Here is a 12,313-nt window from a genome sequence, read left to right as displayed (position 1 = left end):
CTTCTGATTAAATTCGTTGCGGGTTCGAAGACAGTTAGCTATCCTCCGGGATTGCGACCTTCACTGGTCGGGTTTCAGAAGGCCGACTGGCCGAGGATCCTGGATAAACAGTGTATTAGTAGACAATACAAGACGACACCAACTTACTTTAACCGTAACTATCACAATAACTGACAATAACCGGTATATTTTGTATGGAGTTTGACAGATTTTTGACGTTTGTTTTAAACTTAAATTAAGATGGTGCCTAACACTGTAATCATGAGGAGTACATAATATTTTAAAAATTATACTATTGTGATACTGATGTTAGAACTAATTTAATAAGTGTACCTATTATACAAATAAAAAATCGGTTCATTAGTTGCAAAGATTATTTGTTACAATACAAACAAACTTACTTTCTCTTTTGTAGATTAGTCACGTGCTTCACTATAAAAGCTAAAAGTACCTTTTAGCGCCATCTGTTATGTTCATAACGAACTAAAGTTTTAGTCAACGCCATCTGCCGAGCTAGCTTCGGCCGTTGCCTAGCAACGTAGCTGTTTGTTTTGTTACGTTTTTGGTCATATAGATGACCCACGCTGAACTGTCCCGCCAAACTCAATGACAGGGGGGCGCTACCATCGTTCAACTATATGGTTTCCAACATGGCAAAAATCTGAACCAGCGATCCGGTATTGACGGTGGCGCCCCACTGTCAATGTCATCGACAGGACAGTCCAGTATTTTGGAACTATACTCTCTAATCTGTGTTTTGGTCTTGGGTTCTCAAAGGTTTTTTCTTTACCCCCAATATTTATAATTTAATTAATTTAATAGAAATGTTGAACATTGTGGTTAAAATAACTTACACATTCACAATAATAAGTAAGAGGATAAATCTAATCTTATCAAATCAAAATTTTATGTTGTATTTGAAACTAGCCGACCCGGCGAACTTTGTTCCGCCTTAATGGCAATAAATAAGCAGACTTTTTTTATTTCGAACGGGATAAAAAGTATCCTATGTCCTTCTCCTGGCTCTAAACTACCTCCCTGACAATTTTCAGCTAAATCGGTTCAGCCGTTCTTGAGTTATAAGTGGAGTAACTAACACGACTTTCTTTTATATATATAAGATTAAAATAAAGAAAGATTCTTGCCTTTCTTTCTTTTATTTTCAAACGCTCTTAAAACTCCTTATCTTGCACATAATGTAGTTAAACAACACAATGTTGACGTGTTGCGATTTTTTAAAAATGTTATTTATTTATTTACATTATCTTTATTGAAGAAAGATACAGCCTTGTTTGAAACATGCAGCTTAATGTTTTTTTGGACACTTTGGGTGTCACGAACTTTTAGTCGACTGAACTGTATAGGTTTTTTTTTAATTCACTTTTTTTGTAATAAATGTCCCTTTCTTCCTCTCCTATTGTAACGTTCCTTCTCTATCTTTCCAGGACGAAGTCCTAGCCATCAACGAGAAAGTGGTCCTACGAGCCGATGACCTGCTCAGCTGGGTGTGTAACGGCGAAGACTGGCGGTGGGGGCTCCGAGCGGTGTGGAGGGGCGCCTGTGCCCCCCCTGCGGACCCACGACACACGGCCCCCTTACACCACACTAAGCTGGACTTCAGCGATGTTGAGAAGGAGAAAAATTCTATTGGTAAGTCACTCTAGATGTATTATGACCTGCTTAGCTTGGGAATGGCGGTAGGGGGCTCTGAGTGATGTGGAGGGGCGCCTGTGCCCCCCCTGCGGACCCACGTCACACGGCCCCCTTACACCACACTAAGCTGGACTTCAGCGATGTTGAGAAGGAAAAGAATTCTATTGGTAAGTCACTCTAGATGTATACCTGCTCAGCTAACCGATGAATGGCGGTAGGGGATTCTGAGTGGTGTGGAGGGGCGCCTGTGCCCCCCCTGCGGACCCCCGCCACACGGCCCCCTTACACCACACTAAACTGGACTTCAGCGATGTTGAGAAGGAGAAAAATTCCATCGGTAAGTCACTTTTATCCTGCTGAGTTGGGTTTGTATCGATAACTTACGGCAGGGGGCTCCGAGCGGTGTGGAGGGGCGCCTGTGCCCCCCCTGCGGACCCCCGCCACACGGCCCCCTTACACCACACTAAGCTGGACTTCAGCGATGTTGAGAAGGAGAAAAATTCTATTGGTGAGTCACTCTAGATGTATTATGACCTGTTGGCGGTGGGGGCTCCGAGCGGTGTGGAGGGGTGCCTGTGCCCCCCCTGGGGACCCCCGTCACACGGCCCCCTTAAACCACACTAAGCTGGATTTAAGCGATGTTGAGAAGGAGAAAAATTCCATCGGTAAGTCACTTTTATCCTGCTGAGTTGGGTTTGTATCGATAACTTACGGCAGGGGGCTTCGAGCGGTGTGGAGGGGCGCCTGTGCCCCCCCTGCGGACCCCCGTCATACTGCCCCCTTACACCACACTAAGCTGGACTTCAGCGATGTTGAGAAGGAGAAAAATTCTATTGGTAAGTCAATCTAAGGATACATATAACCTACTCTGCTTGTGAATGGCGGTAAGGGGTTCTGAGTGGTGTGGAGGGGCGCCTGTGCCCCCCCTGCGGACCCCCGTCACACGGTCCCCCTACACCACACTAAACTGGACTTCAGCGATGTTGAGAAGGAGAAAAATTCCATCGGTAAGTAACTTTATAATCTGATGAGTTGGGTTAATATCGAAGACCGGCGCTGGGGGCTCCTAGCGGTGTGGAGGGGCGCCTGTGCCCCCCCTGCGGACCCTCGACACACGGCCCCCCTACACAACACCAAGCTGGACTTTAGCGATGTTGAGAAGGAAAAGAATTCTATTGGTAAGTCAATTAAGTATACTTATAACCTACTCAGCTTGTGAATGACGGTAGGGGGCTCTGAGTGATGTGGAGGGGCGCCTGTGCCCCCCCTGCGGACCCACGGCACACGGCCCCCTTACACCACACTAAGCTGGACTTCAGCGATGTTGAGAAGGAGAAAAATTCTATTGGTAAGTCACTCTAGATGTATTATGACCTGTTGGCGGTGGGGGCTCCGAGCGGTGTGGAGGGGCGCCTGTGCCCCCCCTGCGGACCCACGGCACACGGCCCCCCTACACCATACTAAGCTGGACTTCAGCGATGTTGAGAAGGAGAAAAATTCCATCGGTAAGAAATAAATCAAGTTTTTTTTGGACTTTTTGGTGGGAATATGATCATGTTTGGTTTTATTTTTTTAAATTTGCGTTAAATCGAATGGTGATTGGTGTGTAATAAATGGTGGATTAAAAACCATTAGGTGTTCGTGAATGAACATGATTCAATAACAGTGCAATGTCAGTTGAAATTGGTCGCACTATCGCTCTATCATTCCGTGTGTGTGGCTCATGTGTAATTCGTTTTTAGGCCGGTTTCCATTAAGTTGGTTTAATAGGAACGTACCATTTACAGAGGGGGCTTTTCTTCCTAACCCTTCTTTGTGGCTCTTCGTTATGCAGCCCTTGCGATCTTCGATGAGATGGCTTTCGACTATGAATCCTTAAGTTCCTTGACCCATTTTTTTAATATTCATTGGGTTGTTCAACATAAGTGTTTATTCTATTACAGTGGACCCAGACAGCCCAGGCGTGGTAGTGTTCTCCTACCCCCGGTACTGCCGGTACAGAGCCCTACTCTCTCGACTGGAGGGGGTGCAAGGAGACTGGCTGAGAGACTCGCTGGTCGCCGCGTTGGGAGGGTACGCCGCGCCCACGCATAACACCAGGATCCTGTACTGCAAGGTACGTCATCAGTACTTGAACTGGATTATACCTACGCTGGTGCAAGCTTCTGACTGCGTCCTTGAAAAATGGTCATATCTTCAATCAGCAAGGTTTCATTGTTTCATTTTCATTGATTGCGTTTAAAATAAAGTAGTTTTCTGTCAGCTTTTACGTAAAGGTTTCAGCTTTGTTTGAACTAGCTGTCTAAACGATACCGCGATACGGATTTGTTAAAAAGCTGATTTTCGTACGTCGTCCAATCGCGTTGCAGTTGTACCCTGACACTGCTCACACCTTTGATATTAGTGGCTCCGCAAGCCCATCCTCGCATAAACAGTAACATCCATAGCAATAGGTAGGTAGGTAGCACAGTAGACAAATCAAATATAATATCTGTGTAGGTAGTAGGAAGCGACGATAGCCGAACGGTGAAGGTGTTGGATTGGTCGCTTCGTGATCATAGGAACAAGAGTTCGATCCCCGCCGCTGCTTGACTCTTGTGGTGAACCCCCATACAAGGTCGTCTTTAACCTAAAGGGCTCTGGGCACCTAAGGAGCCAGGGGGCCCTTATTTATTTTTATTTATTTTATTTACACTTTTGCACATACAATTGTACAGTGGCGGACTTCTACAGTCCTTATCAACTGGAAAAAGAGGGTCTGCACCCATACAAGCTTGCCACGAGGAGTTATACAGGGTGTCCCGTAATGTAACGTCAAGCCGGAACTGGGTGTTGAGGCAAGTTGTGCTGGTTATCAGAAAAATATAAAAAAAAATCTATGTGTCATATTTTAAAAATAATAGGCNAGGCGTCCGTAAACGTATCAATAAAGCAATGTTGTTTACTAATACATTCTTTATTTACTATAATTTTTTGTCGGAATTTAATATGGTTTTCCTCACTGTAATTTCTCCGGGAAATCCAGACAAATTCGTTTCCATTATCTTTATTTCGAATAAAAGCATTTAAGATTAAAGATACAAGAATTAGACTCGGATTAAAATGAATTTCACTGAAGAAAGCTTCTCTAATCTCTTAGGCTTAGCTGTTCATTTAATATTAAAATTACGAACATGCATGCCTTCTCTATTTTATGCTCGGTCTAGAAAATACTTAGCTGGATTTATCGTGATTGGTGTTAGGTGTGAAGTAAATAGTCAAACATTAATACACATTCAATAAAAATGTTCTGTCTTGTTTTAGTTGTGGTCCTGGTATATTTATTTAAAAAAAAAATTGATCACAATTTTATCTAAATGATTAAAAGGTATAACTTGTACATTTTCATTATTTAGATAATATTTATAGTTCCCTACACACTTAAATTCATTTTGAAATTAAAAGTTGCTTATCAGTTGTATTACTATTACCTTATTTTAATAATAATTATTGAAATAGTTACATTTTCGTATCAAATAAACGTTTCTTTCTTTTAACTTCATTTTGCCTCACCTTTTTTAATGTAACTTTGATCCTGAAAATAATATTTAAAATAACATTGACATAAAAATTAATATTCTTTGTTACAACTCGATTATATAACAGCAAGGATCAAGCGGTCTCGGTCGGCGTACGAGACCGACTCTCATCTTTCTCTGTTTTGGGACAGGGCCGCACTCGGGAGCAAATTTTAATGGTTTGGCGAAACGGCTACTGGTTTTGTTTATTGTGAAGTGAAGTAATAATAATAGATTTTAATAAGAGAGATTATTTATTTGGTGTGATATTGGTACTTAATTACGTATTATCTAGCATTATTCTGTGTATCTGTGTAATAAACATAATTGCAAATGTAATGTAATAATAATGTATTCAGCAAAAGGTTTCTTACCGAAAATTTTAGTTCTATGAGGTAGTTTATAAAATGATGAACTTAGCTTGTAATATTTTTGATGTAATATTTCAATTTACATGTCCCTCTCTTATTTTGTTAGATTTATTAAAGTTATTGATTGTCACAAGTTACAAATGTATCTATTACAAACAATCCCCTAATGACGGGTCTTTCTTCCATGGCTATCCGATTTTAATGAAATATTAATTTCAAAGACTAAATTAGGCTCGCACACAGGTTATGATAAAACGTGGATGAATTCGCGGGCTTAAGCAAGTTTCGTAATAAAACACGACTTTAATTGAGTAAAATAAAACTCTTTATTCAGCTACAGTCAAATTAACAACGAAATAATAATGATTTTAAACAAAATGTAGAAAAAATATGTAAGATTACTTAGAAAGTCCCGCTAATATGCGTAGGTATCTAAGTTCTTTTATCAATATAATCGAGATAATTCAAAGCAATAAAATTAAAGAAGTAATAATAATAATAATCCGTGCCCTTAGTCCGTGCCTGCGCCTCCCCCCGCCCCGCGCCGCCATTTCGTGTTATTGGGAATTTATGCCGGCCCGGCCGCGGCACACCGGGCGCGAGGTTTATCTGGACAAAGGCTAAAAATGGATTTAAAATTAATCCATTTTTAGCCTTTGTCCAGATAAACTAAATAAAAATAATCATTTATATTTGAGAAAGACACACTTGCAATTTGTGTAAGTTATGTTAATATTTTATTAGTCTGCTAAGAATTAAAAATATGCTATTATCATTAAATTGGTATTAACTAGTCCTATAACTAGCCCTAGAAAGTTAAAATATTATCATTTTACACGGCACTCTAAATAAGAAATGTTTCTTGCACTATAGGCACCAGATAACAAGTAATAATAAACTTACGTACTTAACCCTTAACTGGTATCGTGGGGGCCGCGCGGCCCCCACGCATGACGTTTTCTTTGATTTCTAAGAAGCTACGCATTGTGGGCAGCCAAAATTTTTGGTATTCTCATTTCGGCGCTACTCGCGTCTGGTGCAGGCGTTTCAGCACTGCATCATTCACCAGGACGAAGATATGCACGTGTTGGGGTCCGCGCGGCCCCCACAATACCAGTTACGTTAGTTTTTTTTTCATGGCAATTTTTATTTGTTTTTTGTTTTTTTGCAGTATTGATGACTTTTAAGTGATAAAACAATAGAAGATACCTAGAACGAAGTTTTTGATTCCAAATTAGTGACTAGTAGCATGCAAGAAGAAGAAAATAGTGATAATAAAATTATAGGTCATTGTGAAGACCCAATAAACAATATTCGGTCGATAATGAGGAAATTGATTCTGATTCTGAAGTTTTTTCTTCAGAGAGTGAAAATGAAGACCTAGGTAGGACCTAGTCAATCCAGCTACTATGAAAAAATAAATACAAGTGGTCTGAAAATCCACCAGCACCTGCTAATGTTTGTCAAAATAATATTTATGTTTTTATTTATATAATATACTTATTATTTTTATTAAACATTACATTAAAACGTTATTTATTATTAAGATCACATTATTATGGATTAATTAAAATAATAATATTTTTGGTTATAACTTTCTAAACGATATGTTTCATAGATATTTGTAACGTTAAAAAATATTACGTAAAAAGTTGTTACTATTATGTAATGTCTTGAAGTATATAAGTAGGAAGATTTAATAAAATAAAAACTACATGATTATATAGAACGAGCCTGATATTTATCATTTATGAGCATTTATTCAAGTATATAGGTAAAACATGCTTGCTAGAAGCAAACAAAGTATGGGGGCCGCGCGGCCCCCACGATACCAGTTACGTATGTCCAATTTACGATACCAGTTAAGGGTTAAAAACGTTTTTTTATTAAATATTAGAAATACTTACAATAGTAGTTAAATGGTAGTTTAATTACCATTAACAGTTTTTTCATGAAATTTCTTATTTACAAATATGAAGAGATCGTTCTGACAGAAAAAAACTGTTTTTATCATTTGTTTATTTTAAATATTTCGCTTACTAGTATTCCTGACAATAACACCCCGATCGTGACAATAAATGTTGGTGTCAGAAACAGTATTTTGATTAAAAATAACAAAAAAATATTCACAAAACAAACCCGCCCAGTGTGTCCCGATCCCAACCAGGGCGTTGCACCGCATAGATCCGACTCGCTATCAATTCCGCGTGTGTGTGCGTGTCACATGTCAGTGCATAGGGTGTTGCCAAAATGTTGCGGTATACTAGCGATAGCACGCGGGTTCGGCTGTAAACATCAATTACTCGAAGTTAAAGCTTTTATTCTGTGCTTAGGCCCTTTCCAGGACGCTTATACATGTCCCAAATGCAATTATTGCTGACCAGCGAAGTTCGTACCGTCTAATACTTTTTCAAATCGGTCCAGCAGTTTCGGAGCTTATTCAATACAAACAAACAGTCAAATCTATCCTCTTTATAATAGTGTACGCGACTAATTACAGAGAATATTAAAATTCGACTATTGTGGTGCGCCCACTTGTAACACAAGCATATTTATAGCTTAGTACGAGGGGCTAACGAAGGTAAACTGTTCGAGAATGCTTTATGTTCAAATGTCATTATTAAAGCATAATAAAAAAATAACGGGACTATAATAGTCCTAAAATTCTATTTATCCTAAAAACATTGAAAAATTCTAGCAATATTCCTGATATTGTCAAATATAACCACTAATAATAATGTACATTCCACCAATTTTATAATAACTTGAGTACTTTACATGGCGTCATCTAGTGCCATGTTAATAATAATTACTAGTTTAAAATATTTGTATTGTTTGGGGCCTGCCTGCGACCTCTCTCATATTATTCCTACTCACGAACCAATATTAAATTATATGCTAGCATCTAGCTACATGTTTATCTTAATTTGTCGTCTACTTAAACTCATAAAACTAATTGTTGCAAATAGGCTTTTAAAAAGCGCTTTGGCACAAAAACGCGATTTTTAGAACACCCTTTACTCGTTTACCTTCACACACACAACGACAGTGTGTTAAATTTAATTGTTAATACATCTATCCTTGTACGAGGTATGTTTTTTCACGAAAACTATAGTTTTAAGGTGCTTAAGTTATAGTCAATGGTATAGTCACTATAGTAATATATCGCGGTTTCGTTTGAGTTGATTTGATTATTCAAGTTTATTAGAAATCTACCAATTTATATTATTACTAGCTTTTGCCCGCGGCTTCACCCACGTGAAATTTCGTTTGTCACAGATCGTCATAAATTATAGCCTATGTTATTCTGGGTTATAAAGAATAATACTGTTTTATCAAAATCCATTCAGTAGTTTTTACGTGAAAGAGTAACAAACATCCAGACTTTCGCATTTATAATATTAGTAGCATCTACCAATTTATATTATTATAAAGAAGAGGGTGTTTTCCTTAAGGCTTGATTCCACGCAGTCATTCTGTTTTTTCAGGATCTCATTCCCAGTGTCCTGATCCGTTCAATTTCGTACGCGTGGATCCCGTTTTACCCCCTTAGGGGTGGAGTTTCGTAAGATCCGTTCTTAGTGAGCACCTACGTTTTAAAAGGAAACTTGCAAAATGGCAATGCCAGATTTTGTATGGAAGGTGGCGTCTTTTTTTTTACGCGCGGCCATCGACCAAACTTTGTTTTTTGATTACAAAATAGTGTAATAAACCAAACTTACTATGGCATGTATACCTCTAAACTCAGTCTGAACTGAGTTACGAGCATTAGAAGTTTGANTTTTGTGTAAAAACTGCAAGGATTCTGGGGGTTTGAAGAGTTGGGGTGAACAGCAGCACTACTTAAGTTGCCGATATAAACAGAAAATCAGGAATAATTGAAAAATTGTGGTCGTGGTAATGTAAAATATCATAAGGGGTGTCAATTTTCGTCGAATTTCATAATTTATTGTGTAAGTTAAAAAATAATTGAGATAGATTTTTTTCCTTATACATACTACATAGTTGGTCAGGGAATTTTGAAAAAATTGTCAGGGAAAGTCAGGGAATTTTTTCGAACATTTGCAGTGGACACCCTGCTAATATTTGACGATTTCTAAGCACTATACAGGGTGTTAGGTAAATGGGTGTATGAGCCGACACTAGCCCATGTTAACATAGTCATATAAATGGTATGGTGAAGTCAGAAAATTGATATCTTCATTTTAATTATTTTATTTTTCATACAAATCGATTTTATCAAATTTATTTTGTATGAAAATTAAAAAAAATTAAATGATGATATCAAATTTCTGACTTCACCATACCATTTATATGCCCATGTTACCATGGGCTAGTGTCGGCTCATATACCCATTTACCTAACACCCTGTAGAATAGTCCATGAAAACAAAGGAATTTCGATTTAACATTTTAATTTTGTCTCCCAGGACACATTCGAATACGCCGAGCTAGAAGGCCACGAGTTCGTGTGCAACCAGTTTGCGCCCAAGTTGAAGGGCCGGCCGCGCGGGCGCCGCCGCCGTCCCCCCCGCGCCGGCGACCCGTCCCCCACCCCCTCGCCCGAGCGGCCGTCGTCGGAGCACGACTCGGATGACCAGAGGAGTACGCCCAGTGTGAGTATTTTTAAAGTTCCAGGACTACTCCGAAACGATGTTTAGGTAGTTTCGGGCCTGTAATCTGTAATGCCACATTATCATAATGTCCACATTGCATGCCGTGGCAACATTTAATTAAGACAACACTTAGTTCTAAGCAATTTTAGTTATAGTAATTCCATGTACCTATGCGTGTTTGTCTTGTTGGTTGTCCTAATAAATAAAATGAATTAAAAATAAATCTGTCACCGGCGTCGCTCGTGCTCAAACTTCGGACAATGTCGTTCAGAGTAACCTCGCTAAAAGTTAAATCTTAATTTACACTTTACAAAAGTTAATATACAGGGTGTTAAGTGAATGGGTATATGAGCCGACACTAGCCCATGTTAACATGTTCATATAAATGGTATGTAATGGTAAAGTCAGAAATTTGATATCATTATTTTATTAGATTAACTGCCCGACTAAACTATCGGCCGACAAAAAATCGATGGTCTGCGCCTAGGCTGAAAAGCAGATATCAGCAATGAAGCGATCCTGATCCTTTGAAACCAGATTTCCTCCTGGATTGTCAGTTGTACAGAATCAACTATAAAAATTCACTATCATGAGTAGATTCTATTTAAAAAATGGCATTATTCTGTGTAATTGTGCATTTATATCATTTTTTAACTACAGCAGCAGAGAATTTTCTTTAACTACATTATAAATGATGGTTTTTCTATTATTTACCATCCAACTTATTTGTGTGTCTTATTTATCCCCCCTTTTTAGGTCGCGACCCCCCGCCGTCTCTCCCTCCGCAACGGAGCGGACCGGCACAGCGACGAGGACGACTACAAAAGAGAGGAGACGAAAGAGGGAAAGAGAGAGGAGAAGAGAGACACCACTCTCGAGGACAGAGCCTTCTTGCTGCAGCTCAGACAGTTTTATAGGGAAAGGAACGAGTCTATGCACGGGCATACGCTTAAAGACTGTGAGTAAATTAAATTCACATTATTTATTGATGCTTATGTAAATGCACGAAGTAATAAATCCGTTTCAGCCGAAAGACGTCCACTGCTGGACAAAGGCCTCCCCCAAGGATTTCCACAAAGACCGGTCCTGCGCCGCTTGCATCCAGGTACTTCCCGCGACCTTCACCAGATCGTCGGTCCACCTAGTGGGAGGCCTGCCCACGCTACGTCTTCCAGCTCGTGGTCGCCACTCAAGAACTTTCCTGCCCCAGCGGCCGTCAGCTCTTCGAGCTATGTGCCCCGCCCACTGCCACTTGATTTTAGCGATTCTGCGGGCTATGTCAGTCACTCTGGTTCTCCTACGGATCCACTATTGATGTAATAAATCCCCGAAGAAGACGATAGTCGACTCGTGATCCGAGGAACGCGGGTTCGGTCCCCGCCAATGCTCGACTATTGTGGTGAGCTCACCGTGATACAAGCATATTTAGTTTAGTACGAGGGGCTAACGGAAGTATTAGTAATTTGTGTAATAACAAATCTAAATATTGTAACTATTAGATAGTTGAATTAAAAAAGGGTGTAATTTGTTAAAAAAATATTGTAACTCAAAGGTGACTGACTGACTGACATAGTGATCTATCAACGCACAGCCCAAACCACTGAACGGATCGGGCTGAAATTTGGCATGTTACCAACTTATTATTATTCAAAATAAAAAAAATCAAAATTAAAATCATATATTCAGTTTAGACCACAAGTGGCACTTATGAACGTCAAAATATAAATAATAAAAAAGAAAAAGTAGCCCGAAGCGTTCATGAGCAGACATTGCAGTTGAATATTCAAGTTCTGAATTTGATTATTGATGAATAATAAAATAAATCCTACTAGTTCGATTGATGGTTTCATTTAATTTATTTAAACCAGGTTACCTATAATAATATTTTTTCGTTAATTTATGAAAATATCAAATTAGCCCGTAATCCTGAATCCTGAAACATAAAGTTAGCCTATTAATTTAACACAGGTACGACTGTACTCAGTGTTGCACTATCAAATGCAATTGAAGCGCCTCTATGCCAGGGTTTTTATGTTCCTGGTCAGGCTATACATTTTAAACTTTAAGGCTGGGTTGCACCATCCTACTTTAACTTTGACAAACGTCAAAAATCTGTC

At 39.2% G+C, this 12,313-nt stretch overlaps 1 protein-coding gene across 3 annotated transcripts in view; it reads left to right on the top strand.

Annotated features, from left to right (window-relative positions):
- LOC114353283 (AT-rich interactive domain-containing protein 5B) overlaps positions 1 to 12,313 on the top strand; it is a 103,406-nt gene that overhangs the window by 63,653 nt on the left and 27,440 nt on the right. For 2 of the 3 annotated variants that reach the window (XM_028305203.1, XM_028305201.1), the window contains exons 4-8: positions 1,446 to 1,552; positions 3,061 to 3,158; positions 3,597 to 3,769; positions 10,011 to 10,196; positions 10,953 to 11,154. In XM_028305203.1, coding sequence (XP_028161004.1) covers positions 1,446 to 1,552; positions 3,061 to 3,158; positions 3,597 to 3,769; positions 10,011 to 10,196; positions 10,953 to 11,154 — 766 coding nt within the window. Of the gene's footprint in view, positions 1 to 1,445; positions 1,651 to 3,060; positions 3,159 to 3,596; positions 3,770 to 10,010; positions 10,197 to 10,952; positions 11,155 to 12,313 lie in introns of all 3 variants that reach the window. The other variant, XM_028305202.1, reaches the window with a different exon arrangement.

This window comes from Ostrinia furnacalis, unplaced genomic scaffold (genome assembly GCF_004193835.3).
Source record: "Ostrinia furnacalis isolate ACB-3 unplaced genomic scaffold, ASM419383v2 OfSCF1649, whole genome shotgun sequence".
Taxonomy (NCBI): Eukaryota; Metazoa; Arthropoda; class Insecta; order Lepidoptera; family Crambidae; genus Ostrinia; species Ostrinia furnacalis.
The sequence above is the reverse complement of the archived record's forward strand: the minus strand, read 5'-3'. Positions and strand labels throughout refer to the sequence as shown.